General features: G+C 54.5%; 1 protein-coding gene across 3 annotated transcripts in view; it reads left to right on the top strand.

The window, feature by feature from the left end:
• Positions 1-2,968: 2,968 nt before the first annotated feature.
• LOC129489711 (uroplakin-3b-like protein 1) overlaps positions 2,969-27,734 on the top strand; it is a 34,010-nt gene continuing 9,244 nt past the window's right edge. For 2 of the 3 annotated variants that reach the window (XM_055292726.2, XM_055292727.2), the window contains exons 1-5: positions 2,969-3,257; positions 5,156-5,317; positions 5,515-5,734; positions 7,371-7,447; positions 7,737-7,857. In XM_055292726.2, the coding sequence (XP_055148701.1) occupies positions 3,053-3,257; positions 5,156-5,317; positions 5,515-5,734; positions 7,371-7,447; positions 7,737-7,857 (785 nt within the window). In that variant the 5' untranslated portion in view covers positions 2,969-3,052. Of the gene's footprint in view, positions 3,258-5,155; positions 5,318-5,514; positions 5,735-7,370; positions 7,448-7,736; positions 7,858-8,932; positions 9,537-27,734 lie in introns of those variants that run through there. The other variant, XM_055292725.2, reaches the window with a different exon arrangement.

Raw genomic sequence — 27,734 nt, 5'->3', positions numbered from 1 at the left:
TACCTGGGAGGCTGAGACAGGAGAATCACTGGAACCCCAGAGGCAGAAGCTGCAGTAAGCCGAGATTGTGCCACTGCACTCCAGCCTGGGTGACAGACTGAGACTCCATCTCAAATTAATTAATTAATTTAATTAAAAAAAAAAAGGCAAAGAGGGAGTCCTGCCTGGGTACAGGAGACCTGGGGTTGGGTCCCAGCCCTGCTGCTGACCTGCCCTGGGACTGCAGGAAGTTTCTCTCCCTGCCGGGCCCCAGGTTTCTTCTCATCCGTATAATGAGATTAGTCATAACACCTGCCCTGCCCATCTCTGGGGACCCAAGGAGAGGATGAGCCGATGAGCAAGAACGTGTTTTCAAAAGGGGGAAACAAGCTCTTCCCACATTCTGATGTCTGCTTTCAACTGCCTTTCAAAAGAGAGAGAGGGGAAAACTGTATTATACAGGCCGGGCATGGTGGCTCACACCTGAAATCCCAGCGCTTTAGGAGGCCGAGGTGGGAGGATCACTTGAACCCAGGAGTTTGAGACCAGCCTGGGTAACACAGTAAGACTCTGTTTCTACAAAAAGTTAAAAAATTAGCTGGGCAGCCGGACGCAGTGGCTCACGCCTGTAATTTTAGCACTTTGGGAGGCCGAGGCAGGCAGATCACATGAGGTCAGGGGTTCAAGACCAGCCTGGCCAACATGGAGAACCCCGTCTCTACCAAAAATACAAAAATTAACTAGGAGTGGTTGTGCACGCCAGTAGTCCCAGCTACTCAGAAGGCTGAGGCAGGAGAATCACTTGAACCCAGGAGGTGGAGTTTGCAGTGAGCCGAGATCGTGCCATTGCACTCCAGCCTGAGCAACAGAGTGAGACTCTGTCTTAAAACAAACAAAAAATTAGCTGGGCATGGTGCCTCATACCTGCAGTCCCAGCTACTAGGGAGGCCGAGGTAGTAGGATCACTTGATCCTGGGAAGTCAAGGCTGCAGTGAGCTATGATCACACCACTGCACTCCAGCCTGGGTAACAGAGTGAGACCTGTCTCAAAAAATAATAATAATATAATAAATAAAGGAAACCCCAAAGAGCTTCCTTGACCCTTCCACCATGTGAGGACACAGCTAGAAGGCACTCTCTAGAAACCAAAAACAGACACCAATTCTTCCTAGGTTTTTTTTTTTTAAGATGGAGTCTCACTTTGTCACCCATGCTGGAGTGCAGTGGTGCGATCTCGGCTCACTACAGCCTCCCCATCCCGGGTCCAAGCGATTCTTGTGCCTCAACCTCCCAAGTAGCTGGAATTACAGGCATGCACCACCACGCCTGGTTAATTTTGTATTTTTAGTAGAGATGGGGTTTCTCCATGTTGGTCAGGCTGGTCTCAAACTTCCGACCTCAGATAATCCGCCCGCCTTGGCCTCCCAAAGTGCTGGGATTACAGGTGTGAACCACTGCGCCAGGCCAGAAGTTTTTCTTGTGAGTTGAGGTGAACATCTGAATCCCCTCGGGGAACTGAGGTATGTCCCCTTCAGGGAATGGCCCCTCTTCATCCAAAAATGGGGCCCACCGGTGATAATCTGTTGGGTTTCCCAGAAAGAAGACATCTGGCATAATTAGAGTGTGAAGGTCAGGCTGATGGGGGCTAGTACCCTGATCCAGGGGAGAGGTGGTCACAGGTCTCTCTCCACCTGCCCTAAGCCCCATGTCATCTTTTTTTTTTTTGGGGGGGAGGGAGTTTCACTCTTGTTGCCCAGGCTGGAATGCAGCGGTGCGATCTCGGCTCATTGCAACCTCTGCCTCCTGGGTTCAAGTGGTTCTCCTGCCTCAGCCTCCTGAGTAGCTGGAGTTACAAGAACAAGCCACCATGTCCGGCTAATTTTGTATTTTTAGTAGAGACGGGGTTTCGCCATGTTGGCCAGGCTGGTCTTGAACTCCTGACCTCAGGTGATCCGCCCACCTCGGCCTCTCAAAATGCTGGGATTACAGGCATGAGCCACCACGCCTGGACTTCCATCTGGTAATTTTCTGTCTTGAGGAGGAACTACCCTGCCCTGGCAGAGGCTGGGGATGAAGGAGGGAGAGAGGGCAGGTCCCCTGGATAAAGAGATGGGGAGTGTGAAGTCTGGGAGCCCCCCTCCCGGGGCCAGGCTGCAGGGGGGCAGCAGGGCCATACCAGGAGTGCCACAGAGCTTGCATTTGGGTGTGATCTAATCCCCAGTCCTGCCCTGACCTCCTGGGTGCTCTTGGCCAAGCCCTCTTCCCTGTCTGTGCTAGAAAGTGAGGGTCACTCCCTTCCACACAAGGGATTGAATTGAGGGTGGGGATCTGAGCTCTCTGAGCAGCAAAGCTGGACACAGGCCAAGCTGCCAATCCTGAGTCCCTCTGTCATATGGACCTGGGAAGCTTGTCTTCATCCTCCATCCTTCCCCAGGGCGGGGCTTGAGAATCTGAGAACCTTGAGCCTGGGAGGTCAAGGCTGCAGTGAGCTATGATCGCACCACTGCACTCCAGCCTGGGTGACAGAGTGAGACCCTGACTCAAAAATAATAATAATGATAATAATAAATAAAAGAGACTCCAGGGAGTTTCCTTGACCGGCACTCCCTACGAACCAAAAACAGACACCAACTCTTCTAGGCTGTTTTTTTTTTTTTTTTTTTTTTTTTTGAGGCAGGGTCTCACTCTGTTGCCCAGGCTGGAGTGCAGTGGTGCCATCTTGGCTCACTGCAGCCTCAACCTCCCAGGCTCAAGTGATCCTCCCACCTCAGGTCCTCAAGGAAGAGTCCTACACTGCGGACTGTTTGGACAAGGAGATCCACGGGGTAGACTTTGCAGGATTGTCCCTGGGGCAGCCTGGATCCTGAGGCTGCCCCTCCTCCTTCCTCAGCCCCTCCCTGGTCAGGCGCTCATGGGGGGCGGGGGTGGGGGAGTCCAGGCTTGTCTTGCAACTGTATGTTCTCTTCAGACCCCTCCCTAGCAATGCCAGATTCACTGGGCCGGCAGATTCTGCCCCAAAACCTGTCCAACCAGTTGTTTGAGAGGAGGGGGTACCTGGGAGGGGCAGCAGGAGATGCCAGGAACAGCTTTCCCTAGCCCAGCACGGACTACAGACGAGGGAGCCTCTGGGGCTGCAGACACTGCAGACGGACGGACGGACAAACAGATGGACAACAGCTGGAGGCTTGGCCCGGCTATAAGGCTCTCTGCGGGACAGTCCCAGCTGCTAATGTTGCTGTTGCTGCTACTGACCCGTGTCCGGCCTGGGACAGGCGTGGGTGAGTAAGGGTGGGGATTGGCACGGGGGTACCCGCTGCATCTCAGGCTGCAGGACAGACCCAAGACCTCACTTTGTTTCCAAATTCTCACACATGCCTCCTGCCTCCTTCCTTTCCCTGAGGAGAGGTTTCTAGATGTCCAGGACAATGCGTGTCCCCAGGAAGCTCTGGCAAGCCCAGCCTGGGCAACATAACAAGACCCCATTTTTTAAAAATATATTTTTTAAAGATTTTTGTTTTTAATTAGCTGGGTGTGATGGAGTGCACCTGTAATCCCAGCTACTTGGGAGACTGAGGTGGGAGGATGGCTTGAGCCCATGCAGTGAACTATGAATGTACCACTGCACTCCAGCCTGGGCCAAACAGCAAGACCCTGTCTCAAAAAAAAAAAAAGAAAAGAAAAGAAAAACTGGACAGGCTGAGAGATACAATCCTACCATCTCTGCCCCCAGCCCCGATCTCTGACTGCTCCGCTTCTCTTTTTCTTTTTTTCTTTCTTTCTTTTTTTTTTTTTTTTTTGAGACAGAGTCTCCCACTGTCGCCCAGGCTGGAGTACAGTGGTGCGATCTCGGCTCACCATAACCTCCGCCTCCCGGGTTCAAGCAATTCTCCTGCCTCAGCCTCCTGAGTAGCTGAGATTACAGCCGTGTGCCATTATGCCTGGCTAATTTTTGTATTTTTAGTAGAAACGGTTTCACCATATTGGCCAGTCTGGTCTCGAACTCCTGACCTCGTGATCCGCCCGCCTTAGTCTCCCGAAGTGCTGGGATTACAGACGTGAGCCACAGCGCCCAGCCTCCACTTCTCTTTCTAAACATTAAGTGCCTCCTACACGCAGGGTGCCCTGGGCTTCAGAGATAGGACTGAGAGCTCTAAGAAAGGAATCATGACATTCGCCCCCAAGGAAGACTCTAGCCTGAACCTTTCGAGTTGAGTTGAATTCAACGTAAATGAATCAAATTGTACTGAACTGAACCGAACAGGGGCAGCTGCTGGAGACTTGCATAGAAGCCCACTCCATCGTCCTGCTTCTCCTGGACCAGTATTTGGGGTTGGGGAGAGGAGGGGCGCTATGGTTCTGCTCCTGCCTGGGAGGCTCAGCTGGGGAGGTCTGAGCTCTCCAACCGGCAAGGCTGGACACAGGCCAAGTTGCCGATCCTGAGTCCCCTTTGGGGTATGGACCTGGAAGCTTGTTCTCGTCCCCCACCCTTCCCCAGAGAGATGAGGTGGGAGTCTGGGAGGGGGACCTGGTCCTGAAGGCGAAGATGCCTTGGGGCCATGTTGGGAGGCGGCAGAGAACCAGGTGGGTTGAAGAGGACATTCTAGACTCGGAACCAAGCTCTGGCTTCAGAGCCCCTGGACCCTCTGGGCAGTCTGTGTCCCAGCCTGGGGTCTCGGCCAAGGGGACCTTCCTGTGCCCATCCCCCCTGACCCCTGCCAAGCCACACATCCTCTCTTCAAGCAAAACAACCTAGACCATGTGGGTGGAGCTGGAGGGACTTAATTTGGAGGTCACTGGGCATGTCAGGAGCAGAGTTCAGCTTAGGGTCAGGCTGCCCCCAAATTCCAGTTCCATCCCAACATGGCCCGGCACGGGAGAACTGTGCCTACTGCCAGGGTGGGACCTCCCATGCCACCATTGTCCTAGACCTCCCACAGTGCCTACCCCTAGTAGGCTCCTAAGAGAGGGGCCAGGGGCTGGACTCAGGCCTCCCACCCATGCCCATGGGGCATAGAGTTGCCGGGGAAGCTTCCTGGTTCATACCGGACCTCACCTCCCAGGAAGTGCTCCTAACTTGGGGCTCCCACGTTAAGTCTGGATCTGGGCGGGGGGACACCAGAGCTGTTGGGGGCTTGGTTGCCCCATTTGGCCTCTCCTCTCTGCTCTCCCCTTCCAGCTGCCCCAGAGCACATCAGCTATGTGCCCCAGCTCTCAAATGACACCCTGGCGGGGAGGCTCACCCAGTCCACCTTCACGCTGGAGCAGCCTCTGGGCCAGTTCAGCAGCCACAACATCTCTGACTGGGATACCATCTGGCTGGTGGTGGCCCTCAGCAACGGTGGGTGCTGCTGGGGCCAGGCTTCGGTTTTCCCTCTGTGAAATGGGCCTGCGGGCCTGAGGGCAGTCGCGGGTGTGTTGCGGGGAGATGCAGGGAGCAGGTGCTGCAGGGGATGGGGCGGGGGAGGGCTGTCAGGCTTGTTGGGGTGAGGGTGGGATCCTGCTGTGTGACCTGTCTGACCACGGTGCCACCCTTAGCCACCCAGAGCTTCACGGCCCCACGGACAAACCAGGACATCCCTGCTCCTGCCAACTTCTCCCAGAGGGGCTACTATCTCACACTGAGGGCCAACCGGGGGCTGTACCAGGGTGACCAGGCCAGAGGCCAGCTCCGTGTCCTCCGCGTTGGCAATGATACCCACTGCCAACCAACAAAAATTGGCTGCAACCATCCCCTACCGGGACCGGGCCCCTACAGGTGAGTGGCTCTGCCAGGCCCTGGCTCCTGCCCGCACCCAAGCCGGAACCTGAGGCAGCCCCTAGGAGGCTCACCAGGGCCCCAGCAGGATGCCTGGGTCCCCTGCTCCTGCTTGGCCAAAGGGAAGAGGAAGCAGCAGGCAGGGGCTGGGGAGGCCTTCATGAATTACATGAATTATCCTTCTTTTCTTTTTTTTTTTTCTTTTCTTCTTCTTCATGAGATGGAGTCTTGCTCTGTGACCCAGGCTGGAGTACAGTGGTGTGATCTCGGCTCACTGCAACCCTGCTTCCTGGGTTCAAGCGATTCTCCAGCCTCAGCCTAATGAGTAGCTGGAATTACAGGCATCTGACACCACACCCGACTAATTTTTGTATTTTTAGTAGAGACGGGGTTTTGCCATGTTGGCCAGGTACCTGCCACCATGCCTGGCTCATTTGTTTGTTTGTTTGTTTTGAGATAGAGTCTTGCTCTTGTCACCCAGGCTGGAGTGCTGTGGTGCGATCTCGGCTCACTGCAACCTCCGCCTGCCGGGTTCAAGCGATTCTCCTGCCTCAGCCTCCCGAGTAGCTGGGATTACAGGTATGGGCCACCATGCCCGGCTAAATTTTGTATTTTTAGTAGAGACAGGGTTTCAGCCGGGCGTGGTGGCTCACGCCTGTAATCCCAGCACTTTGGGAGGCTGAGGTGGGCGGATCACGAGGTCAGGAGATCGAGACCATCCTGGCTAACACGGTGAAACCCCGTCTCTACTAAAAATACAAAAAAAATTAGCCGGGCGTGGTGGCGGGCGCCTGTAGTCCCAGCTACTCAGGAGGCTGAGGCAGGAGAATGGCGTGAACCCGGGAGGCAGAGCTTGCAGTGAGCCGAGATTGTGCCACTGCACTCCAGCCTGGGTGACAGAGCAAGACTCCGTCTCAAAAAAAAAAAAAAAAAAGAGACAGGGTTTCACCATGTTGGCCAGGCTGGTCTCGAACTCCTGACCTCAGGTGATCCGCCCGCCTCGGCCTCCCAAAGTGCTAGAATTACAGGCGTGAGCCACTGCGCCCGGCGCCTGGCTCATTTTTGGTTTTGCCATGTTGGCCAGTTACCTGCCACCATGCCTGGCTAATTTTTGTAATTTTAGTAGAGATGAGGTTTCGCCATGTTGGCCAGGCTGGTCTTAATTCCTGGCTTCAAGTGATCTGCCCACCTTGGCCTCCCAAAGTGCTGGGATTACAGATGTGAGCCACCATGCCTGGCCTATCCTGCTTTTCTTGAGCAGAAGGTTCCCTACCTCAAGCCCCAGTCCCCACGGGCCATGTGGACTACTCAGGTGGTGTCTCTCCATCCAGACAGGGTCTCCCCTCACTAAATGCTTGATTCACACGTGTTCAGTTCTGAGAGATCTAATACCCGCCCCCTACCTTTCCCAAATGAGGACACAGAAGCCCAGAGAGGGGGAGGGACGTCACACCGCTGGAAATGTCACACAGATTGGAACCCATTCTGTTGGGCTCTTTAGCCCCAGCCTCTGGCCCCCTCCCCGGGCTGCTCTCCCCAGGGCTTGGAACTCCAGGGGACAGACTTGCAGGCACCAGGGTCTGATGGTTTCAGGACTCTGGGGTCCCCCATGGCCAATGCTGGGTCTCCCATTCAGGGTGAAGTTCCTGGTGATGAATGACGAAGGACCTGTGGCTGAAACAAAGTGGTCCAGCGACACTCGCCTGCAGCAAGGTAGGGGCCAGAGGCTCCGGTCAAACAGTAGGGACAGGGGGCCAGGGGCCTGGGGGTCCTGAGGACTGAGGATGGGCTGGGGGAACAGGTCAGCTCACCACTCAATCGGAGGCAGCCAACTATCCTGCAATCTGCAGGCACCCCTCCCCCAGCCACCGGCTTCCGCCAGGCCTGGGTGGTGGTAGGGGAGGCAGGGCGGTGATTGGTCTGGATTCTGCCCAAGGGCCCCTTCCGGTCAGGTAAAATTTCTTTTCCTGCCCGCCTCTGCGGCCCCCATCACTGCCCTCAGCCCAGGCACTTCGGGCTGTCCCCGGCCCCCAGAGCCCGGGCACCGTGGTCATCATCGCTATCCTGTCTATCCTCCTGGCCGTCCTCCTCACGGTCCTCCTGGCTGTGCTCATATACACCTGGTGAGTGAACCGGGCTGAGACCGCCCATGCCTCTTGGGAGGGGCGGGGCCCTTGGGCATTAACCCCTCCCTCTCTAGTTCCTCCCCGCCCGCCCGTGCCCACCTTCCAAGCGGGCACCGTGCACCCCCTGGTGGCAGCATCTGGGATTGCAAGTGGGTGCCGCCTGCGGACACCACAGTCGGGTAGGCGCCCCAGGTGGAGGTGAATTGCTTTAAGGCCAAGCTCTGAGCATTGCCTCAAGATGCCATACAGGCCGGGTGCGGTGTCTCACGCCTGTAATCCCAGCACTGTGGGAGGCTGAGGCCGGCAGATCACCTGAGGTCAGGAGTTCAAGACCAGCCTGGCCAACACAGTGAAACCCCAGCTCTACTAAAAATACAAAAAATTAGCCGGGTGTGGTGGCACGTGCTTGTAATCCCAGCTACTCAGGAGGCTGAGGAAGGAGAATGGCTTGAACCTGGGAGGTGGAGGTTGCAGTGAGCTGAGATTGCATCACTGTACTCCAACCTGGGTGACAGAGTGAGACTCCATCTAAAAAAAAAAAAAAAAAAAGGGTGTCAGGGTGTCATACAGAGCTCAGGTGCCTGAGCCTGGGGCACAGAGAGTGTCCACAAGGCTTCCTAGAGAAAAGGGGAGACCTAGTCTTGGTGGGATTTGGGGAGGAGGGGGAGAGGGAGTGACTCTAAAAAGGGGGTGGGGAGGTGTGGGGGCAGGAGGGGCAGGAGGGGTGCATGCAGCCAGGCCAGGCCAGGGGCCTAGCTGAGGAACTAGGCTGTATCTTGCAGCCTATGGGAGCCGGGAGTGGGTTTTGATCAGGGTAGACAGGCGGATACTGTTTGAGCGGGGTCCTGAGGTGTGGAGGGTGGAGGGGGAGAGTGATTGGGGGCAGGAGCGATGAGCTAGATTTTGAGGTTTGGAGGAATCGCCTCAGTCCCTTTGGTTAATTCCGCCCAGCCAGTGGAGTCTCAGTTTCCCCTACGCGATGGGTGGGAGCATGCTAGCCAATGGCTGTGGGATCTCGGCCAGAGCCTTTCTTCAGCTTCCATCATCTCTCCCTCTCTCCTCCCCTCCCAAGCTTCAACAGCTGCAGGAGCACTTCCCTGTCAGGCCCAGAGGAGACAGGGAGTGTGAGAAGATACACCACGCACCACACGTTCAGCACTCCCGCCGAGGGGGCTTCCTGAGGGGTTCCGGGGGCCCATGTGTCCCTCCACCTCCTCCCTGGCCCAGGCTGCAGAGCCTGGGCTGGGACATGCCTGAAGCTTCTGGACCCTGAGAGAGATTGTTTCTTTTCTTTACTTTTTTTCTTTTTCTTTTGAGACGGAGTCTCACTCTGTTGCCAGGCTGGCGCAATCTCGGCTCACTGCAACCTCTGCCTCGCGGGTTCAAGCAATTTTCCTGCTTCAGCCTCCCAAGTAGCTGGGACTACAGGCACACGCCACCATGCCCAGCTCATTTTTATATTTTCAGTAGAGATGGGGTTTCACCATGTTGGCCAGGATGGCCTCGATCTCCTGACCTTGTGATCCGCCTGCCTCGGCCTCCCAAAGTGCTGGGATTACAGGCGTGAGCCATCATGTCCGGCGAGAGAGATTGTTTCTAGATGAGGGTGGGGGGTGGGTGTCCTTAGCCCAAAGCTTGTGCCAGTCTCTATCAGAAATAAATGCCCCCAACACCTCCCTGCCTGCCTGTGACATCATACACCTGGGTAGTCTTTCTGCACCACTGCCTCTGGCTCCTCCTCCTGAGGAGGTCCCCGAGGGCGTGTAGGACCGGGGCAAGGCTCAGGATCCTAGAGAAGTTGTCACCTGGGGCAGGACAGGCCTCTCTGCCAGCCTTACTGTCCCTATCTGTAAAATGAGGATGCTAACCCTGAACCCACAAGGCCACAGTAAGACTAAACCAAGGTGAACATGCCTTGGGAACTGTGAAGACTGTGGACCCAAAGCCAGTTGCAGTGGCTCAGGCCTGTAATCCCAGCACTTTGGGAGGCTGAGGCAGAAGGATCACTTGAGCCCAGGAGTTCGAGACCAGCCTGGGCAACATGGTGAAACCCTATCTCTACAAAAATGACAAAAAATTAGCTGGGCTTGTTGGTGGACTGTGGACCTGAGATAGGTGCTCCTCTTGTCCTGCCCAGACAGCCTCCTGGTACCCAAAGGCCACGGGGCAGCATGGCTGGCACTTGCTGTCTTTCCACCCAAGCATCCTCCCTGTGGCCCCTCTCCCCAGCCTGCCCCCTGCTGGCTGGAGGACTTCAAGCCCTCTGCCTCCACTTCTCCAATCCTTTCCTGGAGTACACAAAAGGCAAAAGGCGCAGTTTCTTTTTTTTTTTGAAATGGAGTTTCGCCTTATAGCCCAGGCTGGAGTGCAGTGGCACCATCATAGCTCACTGCAGTCTCTAATTCCTGGGCTCCAGTGATCCTCCCACCTCAGCCTCGTGAGTAGCTGGACTACAGGTGCATGACACCACGCCCAGCTAATTTTTAATGTTTTTGTAGACATGGAATCTCACTCTGTTGCCCAGGCTGGAAAGAACAGTGGTGTGATCATAGCTCATTGCAGCCTCAAACTCCTGGGTGCAAGCGATCCTCCCGCCTCAGCCTCCTGAGTAGCTTGGACTATAGGTACATGACATCACATCTGGCTAATTTTTTAAATTTTTATAGAAACGGGGTCTCACTATGTTGCCCAAGCTGATCTCGAACTCCTGGTCTCAAGTGATCCTCCTGCTGGGATTACAGGTATAAGCCACTGTGCCCAGCTCATGCAACATTTATCATCAGGATTCCCGCTCAGTGCTCAGACCCCAGGGGCCAGAGATGCCCATGGCAAGGTTCTGCCCTCAAGGTGCCCACTGCTGTAGGGGAAGGACAGAGGCAGCATCTTGGGGAGGGGTGGCTTTGAAGAAGGAGCAGGACACTTGGGCCAGGTGCCAGGCAGGAGAAGCAACGTGTTGCTGATGGGCAGGTAGGGGAGGGTGAGGGATGGAGAGGAGACCGGAAGACACCCTGTGCCATGTGGAGGGGCCCCACCCTCTGGGGCAAGAGGTCAGGGAGGAGGGCGCTGGCTGGGTTCCCAGGCACCTGCCCTGAGAGGCGCAAATGGCCCTAATGGGGTTATTAGGTGGAGCAGATGCATCCGGCTCCTGCTGTGGAGGAAATGCTCAAATGATCTTGAAGCTACCAGGCTGGGAGAGGCAGGCAGAGGATGGGGCAGACAGGCTGCCAACCTCTGTGAGATAAGCCCTGGCCTCTTTTCAGAACAGCTTTGAGCCCCAACCCTGGGGCTGAGTGACCCAAGACAGATCACTCACCCTCTCTGGGCCTCAGTTTCCCCTTACATAAAAAGCAATGGTTAGGCCAGGTGCAGGTGGCTCACACCTCTAATCCTAGTGCTTTGGAAGGCTGAGGCAGGAGGATTGCTTGGGGCCAAGAGTTCAAGTCCAGCCTCGGCAACATAGCAACACCCCATCTCTACAAAATATAAATACAAAAATTAAGGCTGGGCATGGTGGTTAAGGCCAGGCGTGGTGGCTCACACTTGTAATCCCAGCATTTTGGGAGGCAGAGGCAGGAGGATCACCTGAGGTCAGGAGTTCGAGACCAGCCTGGCCAACATGGGGAAACCCTGTCTCTACAAAAAATACAAAAATTAGTCGGCCATGGTGGTGCATGCCTGTAATCCCTGCTACTGGGGAGGCTGAGGCAGGAGAATCACTTGAACCCAGGTGAAGGAGATTTCAGTGAGCCCAGATCATGCTACTGCACTCCAGCCTGGGTGACAGAGAACAAGACTGTCTCAAAACAGAACAAAAGAAAAATTAGCCAGACATGGTAGTGTGAACCTGCAGACCCAGCTACTATGGAGGCTGAGGTGGGAGGATCGCTTGAGCCCAGGAGTTGGAGGCTGCAGTGAGCTATGATGGCACCCCTGGACACCAGCCTCTGTGACAGAGCAAGACCCTGTCTCTAAAATGAAACATTTTTATTTTTTTTATTTATTTTATTTTTTTTTTTTTTGAGACGGAGTCTCGCTCTTTCACCCAGGCTGGAGTGCAGTGGCGCGATCTCGGCTCACTGCAGGCCCCGCCCCCCGGGGTCATGCCATTCTCCTGCCTCAGCCTCCCGCGTAGCTGGGACTACAGGCGCCTGCCACCTCGCCCGGCTAATTTTTTGTATTTTTAGTAGAGACGGGGTTTCACCGTGTTAGCCAGGATGGTCTCGATCTCCTGACCTCGTGATCCGCCCGCCTCGGCTTCCCAAAGTGCTGGGATTACAGGCGTGAGCCACCGCGCCCGGCCTAAAATGAAACATTTTTAAAAGGGAAGGTTGAACTGGGTGAACTCTAAGACTCTGCATTTCACAAACCCTTGCCCACACCCTGTATGCGTCGGGCCCTGGCAGGAAACAGATGGTACGCTGTCTCACAGGGCAATTGAGAGCATTTACAAAGGTGTGGGCAGCATTAGGGGAATGGACCAGAGAGGGTGACCTGGGACTTGGCTGTAATGGGGCCCTAAGCACTTCTGGATCTGATTGCTGATGGGAGGGAGGGAGCGATGTTTCCAGGACCAGCAGGCAGTAGCCACAGGTGAGGGGCCCTGCAGGAGCAGGGGCTGTAGGTGAAAGGATGAAGCCACCAGAGGGAACAGGGCTCTGTCTTCCCACCCCCTGATCTCATGCCAGTGCCTCCACTGGCCACACCTCACCAGAAGCAAGAGAGTGTGGGGTCTGAGTCGTGCAGTCCCTGGAGGCCAATCTGCTGGGTCAGAGCAGGACAGAGAAGGCAAAACGGACGTACAAAGGCACACGCCGCTTTCATGCTGATCCAGTGGAATTAGATCCTTCCTGTTTTTTCTTTTCTTTTTTTTTTTTTTTTCTTTTTTCCTTTTCTAGAGATGGGGTCTCACTTTTTCGTCCAGGCTGGGGTATGGTGGCACCTTCATAGCTCACTGTAGCATTGAACTCCTGGGCTCAGGCGATCCTCCCACCTTGGCCTCCCAAAGTGCTGGGATTACAGGCACTACAGGCACCTAGCTAACTTTCTTTTTTTTTTTTTCTTTTTTTTTTGTAGAGGCAGGGTCTCACTCTGTCACCCAGTCTTGAGTGCAGTGGCACGATCATAGCTCACTGCAGCCTTGAACCTCTGGGTTCAAGCAATCCTCCCACCTCAGCCTCCCAAGTAGCTGGGATTACAGGTATGTGCCACCACCCAGCTAATTTTTTTATTTTTTGTAGAGATGGGGTCTCGCCATGTTGCCCAGGCTAGTTTGGAACTCCTGAGCTCAAGAGATGCTCCCACCTTGGCCTCCCAAAGTGCTGAAATTACAAACAGAAGCCACCATGCCTGGCCTCCCTTCCTGGCCTTCTGGTCTCCAGACTGGAGAGAGGGCCACAAAGTCCTGCCCAGACAGAGGGCTGCTGAGGCTGGGGTGGGGCTGGGGGTGTGCAGAGAGGACTCTGCAGGGGCTGACCGCTGAGTCTCAGGGGACAGAGCAATTTTTTTTTTTTTTTTTTTGAGATGGAGTCTTACTCTGTTGCCCAGGCTGGAGTACAATGGCATGATCTCGGCTCACTGCAACCTCCGCCTCCTGGGTTCAAGTGATTATCATCTCTCAGCCTCCCGAGTAGCTGGGATTACAGGAGTGCACCACCATGCCCAGCTAATTTTTGTATTTTTAGTAGAGATTGGGTGGGGTGGGGAGTGGGATGGGGGTTTCACCTTGTGGCCCAAGCTGGTCTCAATCTCTTGACCTCAAGTGATCCTCCCACTTCGGCCTCCCAAAGTGCTGGGATTACAGGCATGAGCCACTGCACCCAGCGGGGACGGGACAATTTTGCCAGCTGGAGAAGGGGTGGCCCCCAAATGTCCCCTTCACCACCCTCTTGCCTCTTCCTTCAGAACACTTCCTCCCTGAAGCCCTCCTGGATAGCCCCCTACCCACATGCCTCAGCATTGGGAGGTGGGGAGTGTGGGGGTCCCCCTTGCTCCTCAGCCCCATTTGGAATAATGTCCTGTGCAGCTGAGCTCACAACTCCTCCTCCACCTGTCCCTCCACCCGGTGTCACTGGCAATTGCTTACTTCCTGGGCCTGCACCCACTCAGCTCCCCTATCCCTGGGCACCAGCCTCAGCCAGCTCCCATGTAGACTAATGACCCTTGTCCCTCCCCTCAGCTGCCTCTCTTTTTTCTTTTTTTTTTTTTTTGAGACAGAGTCTGGCTCTGTCACCCAGGCTGGAGTGCAATGGCACGATCTTGACTCATTGCAACCTCCACCTCCTGGGTTCAAGTGATTCTCGTGCCTCACCCTCCCGAATAGCTGGGATTACAGGTACCCGCCACCATGCCCAGCTGATTTTTGTATTTTGGTAGAGATGGGGTTTCACCATGTTGGCCAGGCTGGTCTCGAACTCCCGACCTCAGGTGATCCACCCGCCTCAGCCTCCCAAAGGGCTGGGATTACAGGCGTGAGGCAGCTCGCCCGGCAACCCTCAGCTGCCTCTAATATGTCCTTGGCCCCCGGGCCATCTCTGACCGGACATCCAGGAGGCCCCTCATGCCAATATGTTTCCCCGACAGCCGAGCCCAAAGCTGCCCCCAGCCCTGCACCTCATCTTGGTTCCCTGGGTGCTCCCTTTCCCAGGCTGAAGCCTGGACAGCCCCAGGCAACCTCTCTCCCTGACCACAGTACCCCCCGACCACATGCCACCCTGCTTTCTACAGCAGACACCTCCTGGCCACAAAGACTTAAGCCACTTCCTTGGGTCTTGCTCAGTGCTGAGCCCAGAGCCCAATCTCGGGCTGGGAGAGAGCCCAGTACATGGCCAGTGGGATTCTCCCGATGAAAATCCCAGCCAAGGCCGGGCGCGATGGCTCACACTTGTAATCCCAGCACTTTGGGAGGCCGAGGCAGACGGATCACGGGGTCAGGAGATCGAGACCACGGTGAAACTCCGTCTCTACTAAAAAATACAAAAAAATTAGCCGGGCATGGTGACGGGCGCCTGTAGTCCCAGATACTCGGAGAGGCTGAGGCAGGAGAATGGCGTGAACCCGGGAGGCGGAGCTTGCAGTGAGCTGAGATTGCACCACTGCACTCCAGCCTGGGCGACAGAGCGAGACTCCGTCTCAAAAAAAAAAGAAAATCCCAGCCATGTGAGACTGGCTTCTCCGGGTTCTCTGGGGCCTGGGAGTCCAGGGCTGGCTGGAGGGAAAGCCCCTGGCCCCTTAAAGCCGCTGATCATGTTCCCAGAGAGGGATCCTGAGAATCCTCTGGGAGAGAAAATGTCGGAGCCCCAGTCCTGGTACCCACCTGACCGGCTTGGGCCTCAGCCTCCTCATCCATGAAAAGAATGGACAAGAGGGGGCAGGATGCGGTGGCTCACGCCTGTAATCCCAGCACTTTGGGAGGCCGAGGCAGGTGGATCACGAGGTCAGGAGTTCAAGACCAGCCTGGTCAACATGGTGAAACCCCGTCTCTACTAAAAATACAAAAATTAGCTGGGTGTGCTGGTGCACGCCTATAGTTCCAGCTATTTAGGAGGCTGAGGCAGGAGGATCACTGGAACCCGAGAGGCAGAAGTTGCAGTGAGCTGAGATTGCACCACGGCACTCCAGCCTGGGCAATAGAGCCAGACTCCATCTCAAAAAAAAAAAAAAAAAAAAAAGGAGGGACAAGAGGCACCAGAAGCTCCTGTCCAAGTTTGGCCCTCCCTCGGGTCACTCAGTTCTCCCCCATTCATTCATTCATTCATTCACTCACTCATTCATTCCCACACTCTGCAGCCACTGACTTCAGCTAGCCATGCTGGATGCTAAGACATAGAGTCCCAGCCATCAAGGCCAGTCCATCTCAGGGGCAACTAGACATGCACAGAGATGACCAGGGAGCCCTTGAGGGACAGAGAGGCACACCCTGCCTCCCAATACCATCTGGGGGCTGCATGAAGGAGGGGCACAGGTGTGGCCTTGAAGGATGGGTAAGGGGCTGGGAGGGCTTTAGGGGCATTCCAGGGGGCAGGCACAGAGCTGGAGGCTCTGCTGGGCACACCCACAGGGCAGCAATGGCTGGAGGGTGACATGGACCGCAGGGTGTGGCCACGGCGGCTCAGCTCTTAAGGGGACAGCCTGGGAAAACAGACTTGGGGACAATGATCTTGAGCCATGAAATGATGTCCAATGCCCCCCGTACCACCTAACATCAGCCTGATTAATGAACAAACAGAAGGGGAAGCAGGGGACCTGTGGTCCCTCTCTCTGCTTTTCTGTCTTTCTCCTTGCCCCCTCTCTTATGTCTCTCACGCTGTCTCTTGTCCTTGTTTTTAACTCTGACACGCCATGGGAACTTGGCTCACTTCCTAGGGGGAAGCTGTCTGGACTGGCCCAGAGATGGGCACCACCATTTCCCAATAAACGCAAGATAAAATCAGAGAGCTGATGTCAGTTCCAGGGCTGAGCTCACTGGGGAAAAGGGCAAAAAGCAGCAGAAATAAGAGCAGGGAAAGAAAAGCGGCTGGGTGCGATGGCTCACATCTGTAATCCCAGCGCTTTGGGAGGCCTAGGCGGGAGGATCGCTTGAGCCCAGAAGTTCAAGACCAGCTTGGGCAACATAAGGAGACCTCATCTCTAAAAAAGTTTTAAAAATTAGCTGGGCATGGTAGTGTGCATCTGTGGTCCCAGCTACTCAGGAGGCTGAGGTGTGAGGATCGCTTGAGCCCAGGAGGTCGAAGCTGCAGTGAGCTATGATTGCATCACTGCACTCCAGCCTGGGCACAGAGCAAGACCCTGAGACCTTGTCAGAAAGAAATAAAGAGAGAAAAAAAGAGAGAGGAAAGGGAAGAGGGAGAGGGAGAAAGAGAGAGAGAGAGGGAGGGAGGGAGGAAGGAAGGAGAGAGGGGAAGGAAGGAAGGAAGGAAGGGGAAGGAAGGAAGGAGAGAGAGAGGAAGGAAGGAGGGAAGAGAAGGAAAGGGGAGGGGAGGGGAGGAGAGGGAGAAAAGAAAGGAAAAAGAACAGGTAGATATCAGGGGACAGAAACCATTCGCAGCCCATCCCCCGAAGATGGCAGAGGCAGAGGGAGTCAGCCTGGAACCCCCTCCCCTGCTGGCTGTGCCCCAACGCTGTCTCCACACCCCAGCCCTTCCTCCAGACACCCAGCTGTCCACTGCAGCAGGAGCACAGGTGCCCCAAGGGGACCACTGTTGGAAACCAGGCAGCCCTCCACTCACCCACACAGTGTGTCTCTGCACACCCTCTTTGACATGGGAGCCGGGATGCTCTTGGAAATAAGGGTTTACCTGAGGGGTCTGAAGACTTGGGCAGTGGGGGGCTGTGAAGCCTCAGGGAGGGAATCAGCTTGTCCAAGAGTCTAGGGCAGCGAGTGGGCAGGGGCTACCCGGTCTGACCCCATCAGAGTAAACTTCCTGGGGGATATTTCCATTGCAGGGTCACAAAAAGGCAAGGGCTATGGTTCGAGAGAGGGGTCTCCCTGGGGTCCCAGCCACCCTGCTGTGGGGGCCCTTCCCAAGCAGGACACTCCAGGCAAAGGGGATGGCTTCCCCTTGCTCCCAGGACCCATAGGTGAGCTCCCGGCTGAAATGCAGACTGTCCCCAGATGCCCCTGGGGACTTGTAGGGATTTGGGGGACTCAGTGTTGCAGGAGCCGGAACCCCTGCTTGCTGGACGGGTTTGAGCTGTGCTGTCAGGCCCAAGGCTCCTGGGTCTCCAGGATGGCACACGAGGGCTCACACCAGCTGCTCCCTGGCACTCTTCCCCCACCTCCCACCCCTTCTCCTGGAGTCCCAGTCCTCTGGTCCTCCAAGCTCACCTTCAAATGCCTTCTTCAAATGCTTCCACCACTTCTATCTCTTCCACCTCGAGTGGTTTGTCAACCTCCGAATCACACGGAGTTCAAGAATATCTCAAATATCGGCTAGGTGCAGTGGCTCACACCTGTAATGCCAGCGCTTTGGGAGGCCAAGGCGGGTAGATCACCTGAGGTCAGGAGTTCGAGACCAGCCTGGCCAACATGGTGAAACTCCGTCTCTACTAAAAATACAAAAATTAGCCGGGCGTGGTGGCGGGCACCTGTAATCCCATCTACTTGGGAGGCTGAGGCAGGAGAATCTCTTGAACCCAAGAGGTGGAGATTGCAATGAGCCAAGATTGTGCCACTGCACTCCAGCCTGGGCAACAGAGTGAGGCTCTGTCTCAAAAAAAAAAAAAACCAGAATATCTCAAATACAAAAATTAGCTGGCCGTGGTAGTATACACCTGTAATCCGAGCTACTCAGGAGGCTGAGGCAGTAGAATCTCTTGAACCCAGGAGGCAGAGATTGCACTGAGCTGAGATAGCGCCACTGCCCTCCAGCCTGGGTGACAGAGCAAGACGCCATCTCGAAAAAAAAAAAAAAAAGAGTATACCGAATACAAAAGAATATCTCGAATACAAAAATTAGCTGGGCGTGGTGGCACACGCCTGTAATCCCAGCTACTCAGGAGGTTGAGGCAGGAGAATCGCTTGAACCCAGGTGTTGGAGGTTGCACTGAGCTGAGATCACGCCATTGCATTCCAGCCTGGGTGACAAAGCGAGACTGTGTCTCAAAAAATAAATAAATAAATAAAATACAAAATTAAAAGAAAGATTATCTCCTGGCCACCCATGGTGCAGGCTGTAATCTGTCTCTGCTGGGGTGAAGGGACGGAGGGAGACAGGTGAGAAATGAGAATACAGACCTGGAGACTCAGACCACCCATGCCAGCCACCCCTGGTCACTTCAGCCCAGCCCAGGGAGCCCCTGCCCAGCACAGGCCTCATGCACAGTAGCAGTGTTAATTAAGATGGGCCCTTGGGCCGGGTGCGGTGGCTCACACCTGTAATCCCAGCACTTTGGGAAGCTGAGGCGGGTGGATCACTTGAAGTCAGGAGTTCCAGACCAGCCTGGCCAACATGGCGAAACCCTCGTCTCTACTAAAAATACAAAAATATTAGCCGGGCGTGGTGGCGGGCACCTGTAGTCCCAGCTACTCGGAGAGGCTGAGGCAGGAGAATGGCGTGAACCCGGGAGGCGGAGCTTGCAGTGAGCCGAGATTGTGCCACTGCACTCTAGCCTGGGCGACAGAGCAAGACTCTGTCTCAAAAAAAAAAAAAAATACAAAAATTAACTGGGCGTGCTGGTGGGTGCCTGTAATCCCAGCTATTCGGGAGCCTGAGGCAGGGGAATTGCTTGAACTCGGGAGGCGGAGGTTGCAGTGAGCTGAGATCGCACCACTGTACGACAGAGCAAGACTCCGTCTCAAAAAAAACAATAAAAAGAATTGCTGGGCTGGGCGCGGTGGCTCACACCTGTAATCCCAGCACTTTGGGAGGCCGAGGCGGGCGGATCACAAAGTCAGGGGATCGAGACCATCATGGCTAACATGGTGAAAACCCGTCTCTACTAAAAATACAAAAAATCAGCCGGGCGTGGTGGCGGGCGCCTGTAGTCCCAGCTACTCGGGAGGCTGAGGCAGGGGAATGGCGTGAACCCAGAGGGCAGAGCTTGCAGTGAGCCAAGGTTGCGCCACTGCACTCCAGCCTGGGAGACAGAGCAAGACTCCGCCTCAAAAAAAAAAAAAAAGAATTGCTGGAGGAGGGAAGTGAGGGGCGGCTGGCGGGGGAGTGCTGGGCTGGTGCAGACGGAGTCAAGGATCCCTAAGAGAGAGGCAGGGGTGTCGAGCTCTGCCACCTCTGCTGGGTGAACCTGCAGAGCCCCCTTGGTGACTGAGCTGGTGCAGAGACCCTGCTCAGGACAACACCCTTGCCTGGGACCCCCACATCTCTGGCCCCAGCAGCAGCCCTTGGGGGGTCCCTTTGTCTTCCTCCACTCCTACTCAGGCTTCCTCAGCAGGAGATGAGGTAGGACGTTTCCACTCCCTTTCTGGAAGGTTCAGAAGGTTAATGAGAGCTAAGCACGTAAGTCCATTTAGGGGGATGAACTTCTGGGAAGAGAGGAACCTGGGTCTGGGCTGACGGCCAAGGGCGGGGTGGGTGACGGTCCCTCTGATCACGGAACCTGTCCACCCGCTGCCCAGGACCCTGCCTCGACCCCTCTGACCAGCCACCGAGTCCCAGAGGGATCTCCATGAATGTCACAGACATTGACTGGAGGCCCTGTCTCCAGTGGGAGACCCCTTCTGTTCCCACTGTGGGCCGGTTCCAGCCTGGGCTGTCCAGGAAGTGACCTCTCAGGGCCTGGGAAGGGTGTGGCCAATGGGTCTTGGTTGTACTCAATTCATCTGCCTTGGGTCTAAGGCTGGGGTGAATGGAAGGGCCCACCTGGACCCTGGAGGGACACCAGGCTCATACTAAGATCCCAAAAAGTAAAAAGCTTTCCCCAGGCCCAAGCAGAGAAACTGGACCTTGAAGCTACATCTTTGGACTTAGTCCTCAAAGTAGGAGACATTTGCCTCTAAGCTGTTCTCTCCCACCCCACCTTTCTGTGAGCCGCTGGTTCCCTGTTGTCCACATCAAGCTGTGTGCTGGGCACTGGGTGCAGGAATAGCTTGACCACAGTCTCTATCCTGGGGGTAAAGGGGTGGCCAGGCCACAGAGGGATGGACTGCAAACAGACAGTACCAAAGTGCCATGAAAGAAGCTCTCAGGGCCTGGGCGTGATGGTGCATGCCTGGAATCCTAGCACTTTGGGAGGCCAAGGTGGGTGGATCACTGGAGGTCAGGAGTTCAAGACCAGCCTGGCCAATAAGGTGAAACTCCCTCTCTACTAAAAATAAATAAATAAATAAATAATAATACAAAAATTAGCCGGGCATGGTGGCATGCACCTGTAAACCCAGCTACTTGGGAGGCTGAGGCAGGAGAATCACTTGAACCCGGGAGGCAGAGGCTGCAGTGAGCTAAGACTGCGCCACTGCATTCCAGCCTGGGTGACAGAGCGAGACTCCATCTCAAAAAACAAAAAAAGAAAAAAAAAAAGAGAGAGAGACAGAGAGAGGCTCTCAGCCTGCACGAAAGGGCTCCCTCCTTGTTGGCCAACCCAGTGGCCCCTTTAGCTGTGACGGGTGTGCCCTAGGCCCACCAGGATAGGAGCAAAGTCAGGAGGGCTGCCCTGCTCTGCAAAACAGAGGCTGACGGATCTGAAGTTTCTGTTACTGGGAAAATAAAGGGAGGTGAAGGAGACGCGTGGTAGGTCCCCTGGGAAGGTGGTGGGAACGCGTGTGAAATGCTTGGAGAGGCACAGTAAGAACCGGCCTGTTTAGAATCCAGTGTTCTACACCTGCCCTAGGCCCCAGCAATTCTGCTTCTAGACATCTCCCCATGAGAAATGCGCACTGAGCCTCCCAAAAGACATGTGTTTTGGGAGGCCAAGGGGAGCGGATCACTTGAGGTCAGGAGTTTGAGACCAGCCTGGCCAACATGGCAAAACCCCGTCTCTACTAAAAATACAAAAATTAGCCAGGCGTGGTGGTGGGCACCTGTAGTCCCAGCTACTCGGGAGGCGGAGGCAGGAGAATCTCTTGGACCCGGGAGGCGGAGGCTGCGTTGAGCCGCGATTGTGCCACTGCACTCCAGCCTGGGCCACAGAGTGAGACTCTGTCTCAAAAAAAAAAAAAAAAAAAAGACACATGCAAGAGCATTCAGATCAGCCTTCTTCATAACAGACCCAGACAGGAAACAACAGACGTTCATCCACAGGCTAGTGAAGAGGCAGGTTGTGGGGCCTCCACCCACACTGTAGAATGCTGTTCAGTGACATAGGTGACTCCCCTGCACATAACATTGGCAAAGAAGCCAGGCACAAGCGAATATACACTGTAGGATTCCATTTATATAAACAGCAAAAGCAGGCAGGAGAGCCAGGTGGGCACAGTGGCTCACGCCTGTAATCCCAGCACTTTGGGAGGCCAGTTGTGGGGGGTGAATCGCTTGAGCCCAGGAGTTTGAGACCAGCTTGGGCAACATAGCAAGACCCCATCTTAAAAAAAAAATTAGCCGGGCATGGTGGTGCAGGCCTATCATCCCAGCTTCTCAGGAGGCTGAGGCAGGAGGATCACTTGAGCCCAGAAGTTGGAGGCTGAAGTGAGCTGTGATTGTGCCACTGCACTCCAGTCTGGGTGACAGAGTGAGACCCTATCTCAAAAAAGCAGGTGGGAGTAATCTATGGCAATAAATTGGGATAGAAGTTATTCCCGGAGGTGGTGATGACTGGTATGGGACACAAGGAAGCCACCTGGGGCTGGGAATGTTCTAGTTCTTGATCTGGGAGATGATGATGCAGTCGTAGGCCTGTGTAAGACTTCCTTGAGCTGTCCACATAAGATTTGTGCACTTTAGCTGAATGTGGTGGCTTACACCTGGAATCCTAGCACTTTGAGAGGCTGAGGTAGGCAGATTGCTAGAAGCCAGGAGTTCGAGACCAGCCTGGGCGACACAGCGAGCCCCCCTGACTCTAAAAAAAAAAAATTTTTTTTTAATTATCTGAGCGTGCTGGCATGCATCTGTAGTCCCAGTTACTTAGGAGGCTGAGGTGGAAAGATTGCTCAGGCCCAGGAGATTGAGGCTGCAGTGAGCTATGATTGCACCACTTCACTCCAGCCTGGGCAACGGAGTGAGACCCTACCTCAAAAAAATAAATAAAATATTTGTGCAGTTCTCTGTATGCAAAATGTCCATGTCTATCTAGCAAGCATCAATGGAATAGTCTGGAGAATTGTGGGTTAGCAAGACACTGCGTGGCGTCAGGCACTGGAGGGATGGGGGAACAGCCACGCAGAAGATCCCAGGCGGAGCCAAGGCAGAGATGCAGGGAGATGGTGGGGGGCCTACTGGGGGTGGCTAAGTGGTGGGGGGACACCAGTGATCCAAGGGCTGGGGGCATCTAGAGGCCAGGGTTCCCGTTACCCACAGTGCCCAGGATCTGTGGGAGTAGTGGATGGGGGGAGTAGTGGATGGGCAAGGGTCAGGCTGAAAAACAAGAGCCGTCACCTCCACCCTCCTGTGCCCCCACGGTGGCTCCATCCTGGCTCCTGGTTCTCATCAGCCGAGCCAGGGCCCTTTCCCCGGCTGGGGGTGGCCGTGGCGCCAGAAGCCACGACAGGTTTACGTTCCAGCCGCAGCTGCACTGGCCCCATCCCAAGTCCCCTCGCTTGCACACACATTTTTCTCCTTGTGGAGTCAGAAGAGTCCTGGCCAGGTCCTGCACAGGGTTCTGGAGGCGAGAGTCCCCTTGGAATCACGTTGTCTCACCCAGCCCTGAGCCATCTCTGCTCGGGGAGTGCCCTCAGAGCTGCACCTGGCCTCTTTCCCCCACTTCCCAGCCCTTCCTCCTGTTCTTTCTCCCAGCCCCAGCCCTTCTCCTTCAAGCCCAGCTCAGGTGCCACCTCTTCCAGGAAGCCCCCTGGGACCATCTCCAGTCTCAGTGGGAGCAGTGTGTCCTTGGTTGCTCCCAGAGTCTATGGCAGAGATCTGGACCCAAGACTCTGGACTCCCAGCTTTGGGCTGGCAGGTAACACCCACTCCTGGGGCTTCACTTGCCTTGCTACGTGTCAGTTTCTCACTCTGAGAGGGGGCAGCAGTTTTCACCCACAGGGGCTGGGGCTGAGGGGATTAAGGGACTGCAGCTCCAGGAGGCCTCAGAGAAAAGGGTACAGGTGGGATGCAGTGGCTCACACCTCTAATCCCAGCCCTTTGGAGGCCGAGGTGGGAGGATGGCTTGAGTCCAGGAGTTGGAGACCAACCTGGGCAACACAGTGAGACATCATCTCTACAAAAAATTTAGCAGTTTTTTTCTTTTTCTTTTCTTTTTTTTTTAATTATTTTTTTTTGAGACAGAGTCTTACTCTGTCACTCAGGCACTCTGTCTTCTCAGCTCACTGCAACCTCCACCTCCCAGGGTCAAGTGATTCTCGCGCCTCAGCCTCCGGAGTAGCTGGGGTTACAGGCATGAGCCATCACACCCAGCCCTCCAAAAAGAAAAACAATAACAACAACAACAATTTTGGCTGGGCACGGTGGCTCACACCTGTAATCACAGCACTTTGGGAGGCCGAGGCAGGAGGATCACTTGAGGTCAGTAGCTGGAGACCAGCCTGGCCAACATGGTAAAACCTCGTCTCTGCTAAAAATACAAAAAAATTAGCTGGGCATGGTGGCAGGTGCCTGTGATCCCAGCTATTTGGGAGGCTGAGGCAGGAGAATTGCTTGAACCTGGGAGGCAGAGGATGCAATGAGCCAAGATCACGCCACTGCACTCCAGCCTGGGCAACAGAGCAAGACTCTGTGTCAAAAAAAAAAAATTAAAAAGAAAGAAAGCAAAAAGGGAAAGGAGAGCATCAGAGTCTAAGACCACACAGAAACCCTCTCTTTACTGCAGGGCTGAAGCCCTCCTGGCAGCCATGCCCTGCTCCCCTTTGGGATCCCCATGGACTCAGGGCACATCCTAATGTGACACCTGTCACCAGCCCTATGCCTGCCTCTGTCCACCTTCGCCTCTGCTGAAGACCATTCTTGGCCACCCCTGAGATGCCCAGAGGGGACCTGCAACCTCTTCCCACCCCACCTCCCACAAGGGGTCCCTGGGAAAACTGGAGGCAACATTCCCCCCACCCTCACCCCTACTTCAGTCTGGGCATTCAGAGCAGCCCTCTCTGTTTCTGAATTTTCTCTTTTTTTCCTTTTGGAGACAGAGTGTCGCTCTGTCACCAAAGCTGGAATGCAGTGGCTCAATTTCAGCTCACGGCAACCTCCATGTCCCGGGTTCAAGCGATTTTCACACCTCAGCCTCCCAAGTAGCTGGGATTATAGGTTCTCGCCACCACTCCCGGCCTCTGAATTTTCTCTCTTGGGTTTTTTGTTTGTTTGTTTGTTTAAAGACAGAGTTTTGCTCTTGTTGCCCAAGCTGGAGTATAATGGCTCTATCTCAGCTCACTGCAACCTCCGCCTCCTGGGTTCAAGCGATTCTCGTGCCTCAGCCTCCCGAGTAGCTGGGATCACAGGCACCTGCCACCACACCTGGCTAATTTTTTGTATTTTTAGTAGAGACGAGGTTTCAATATGTTGGCCAGGCTGGTGTCGAACTCCTAGCCTCAGGTGATCCACCTGCCTTGGCCTCCCAAAGTGCTGGGATTACAGGCATGAGCCTGAATTTTCTCTTTCTGATTTCCTGTCTCTGTCTGCCTCTATGTTTCTCCATCTGTTTCTCTCTGTCTGTCTGTCTGTCTGTCTGTCTTTCTCTCAGAGGAGGGTCTTTCTTTCTGACCTCTGGGGGCTGGGGGCTTTGCTAGGAGGGGGGTGAATTTGTCATTGTGACTTTACAGCTCCTTATCTATGAAGTGGACAGGACACCAGCATCTAGCCCCAGAGTCCTTGGTGAGGACCTGGTGTGTTGAGGCTGGCCGGTGCAGAGTTAAGGGTTCAGTCCATGATTTCTGCATCCATGAAAGAGGGATGGTGAGGCTGGGCATGATGGCTCATGCCTGTAGTCCTAGCATTTTGGGAGGCCGAGGCAGGTGGATGACTTGAGGTCAGGAGTTCAAGACCAGCCTGGCCAACATGGCGAAACTCTGTCTCTACTAAAAATACAAAAATTAGCAGGGCACAGTGGTTCACGCCTGTAATCCCAGCACTTTGGGAGGCCGAGGCAAGCAGATCACTTGAGGTCAGAAGTTCAAGACCAGCCTGGCCAACATGGTGAAACCCTGTCTCTACTAAAAATACAAAAATTAGCAGGGTGTGGGTGCACACACCTGTAATTCCAGCTACTCAGAAGGCTGAGGCAGGAGAATCACTTGAACCCGGGAGGCGGAGGTTGTAGTGAGCCGAGATTACGTCATTGCACTCCAGCCTGGGCCACAGAGCGAAACTCCGTCTCAAAAAAAAAAAAAAAAAAAAAAGTGGGGGTGGGGTGGATGGGGAGAACAGCCCTGCTCCTCTGCTTCTGGGGACTAACGTGAGGATGTCCTGAGTGCTTGCCCGAGGGAGGTGCCCTCCGCAGTCTGGTGACCAAGTGGCTTACCAGCACACTCTGTTCCCAGCCACTCTGCGGGGTGCAGTCACCATTGCCCCACTCTACAGATTAGGCAGATGAAGCCCAGAGAGGCTGAATAACTGGCCCACAGTCACACAGCAGCTCCTATCATAGCAGTGGAGGTAGGATTTGAACTCACTTGTCTGGCTCCAGAGCCTGCGATCTTCACTGTGGACCTTGATTTTTGTGGTTTTTGCTTTTTGTTTTTGGAGACAGGGTCTTGCTCTGTCACCCAGGCTGGAGTGCAGTGGCACAATCACAGCTCACTGCAGCCGTGACCTCTGAGCTCAAGCGATTCTCCCACCTCTGCCTCTTGAGTAGCTGGGACTACAGGTGTGCACCACCATGCCTGGCTAATTTCTTTATTTTTCGTAAAGGCAGGGTCTCGCTATGTAGCCCAGGCTGGTCTTGAACTCCAGGCTTCAAGCGATCCTCCGCCTTGGCCTCCCAAATTGCTGGGATGACAGGCATTGAGCCACCAAGCCCAGCTTGTGGACCTTGGCTTTAAAACTGTTATTCAATGGTATCTGTCTAAATGGTGCAGTAGGAGTGTCAAGATTGGTGGGGTAGGGGGAAGCTGGGGATAGAGCCCCATCTGGCCTCTGATGCCTCCCAGCCTGCCCCTCTGGCCAGCCAGGATTTTTTTTTTTTTTTTTTTTTTTTTTTTTGAGACGGAGTCCTGCTCTGTCGCCCAGGCTACAGTGCAGTGGCATGATCTCGACTCACTGCAACCTCTGCCTCCCGGGTTCAAGCGATTCTCTGCCTCAGCCTCCCAAGTAGCTGGGATTACAGGCAACTGCCACAACACCCGGCTAATTTTTGTATTTTTAGTAGAGACAGGGTTTCACCATCTTGGCCGGGCTGGTCTTGAACTCCTGACCTCGTGATCCACCCACCTTGGCCTCCCAAAGTGCTGGGATTACAGGCATGAGCCACCGCTCCCGGCCAGGACTTCTTAACATACAGCTGTCACTTGGCCCAGAGCCTGCCAGGGATCCTTGTGTCCCTGGCTCCTGTGCCCAGCTTTTGCGGGTTCACAGCTGGCCTCCTCTGGCCTTCGGAGAGGGCCACCCTTGCCACCCTCTGCACCTGCCACCCAGCTTCCTCCTCATCCCCTGCTCCTGCCTCCTATCCAGTTTTCTGGGCTTCTCCTTCTTCCTCCAGCAATGCCCTCGGTCTCATTCTTCCAGGACCTGCCTCCTCCCAGAAGTCCTCTCTGGGGGCCCTGGGCCGTGGCACAGCAGGACAGGCACCAGAAGCCACTGTCAGAGTCTGATGGGTGAGGACGGAAGGTGGCTCAGGAGTCTCTTTCCTTCGGGCAGGGACAATTTTTTCCAGGAGAGGTGTGAGGACTCCAGCTCCTAAAACTCCTCCAGGTTTAAGAGGGGAAAATGCTTTGGCTCCAAAATATTAAAACTGCAACATTAAAAAATAGTAAATGTTTACTGAAATGTCTTCTAAATACAACTTTATGTCAGTTTCATCCATTGTTCAATTTAGTATTTCAAAATGCATCACTGCGCATGAAAACAATTTGTAGGTCACATTTTCTCACTTTGGAAGAATCCTAAGATTCTCGAGAATGCATGATATTGGTAGAGAAGTCAAGGCCAGGAGCAAATCAGATGAGTCACTTGCCCCCACACCGCTTTGAAAGTTAAGTTATAAAATTCTTTTCAATTGTTTTACATAGCCAAAATATATTACAAAGGTGGGGTATGGGTGCATTTTTTTTATTCTAGTAAAAAACACATAAGGTTTACCATCTGAACTATTTTATTTATTATTATTATTATTATTTTGAGACAGAGTCTCACTGTGTCTCCAGCCTGGAGTGCAGTGGCGCCATCTGG

This window comes from Symphalangus syndactylus, chromosome 9 (genome assembly GCF_028878055.3).
Source record: "Symphalangus syndactylus isolate Jambi chromosome 9, NHGRI_mSymSyn1-v2.1_pri, whole genome shotgun sequence".
Classification (NCBI taxonomy): domain Eukaryota; kingdom Metazoa; phylum Chordata; class Mammalia; order Primates; family Hylobatidae; genus Symphalangus; species Symphalangus syndactylus.
This window is presented reverse-complemented; position numbering and strand designations above follow the sequence as displayed.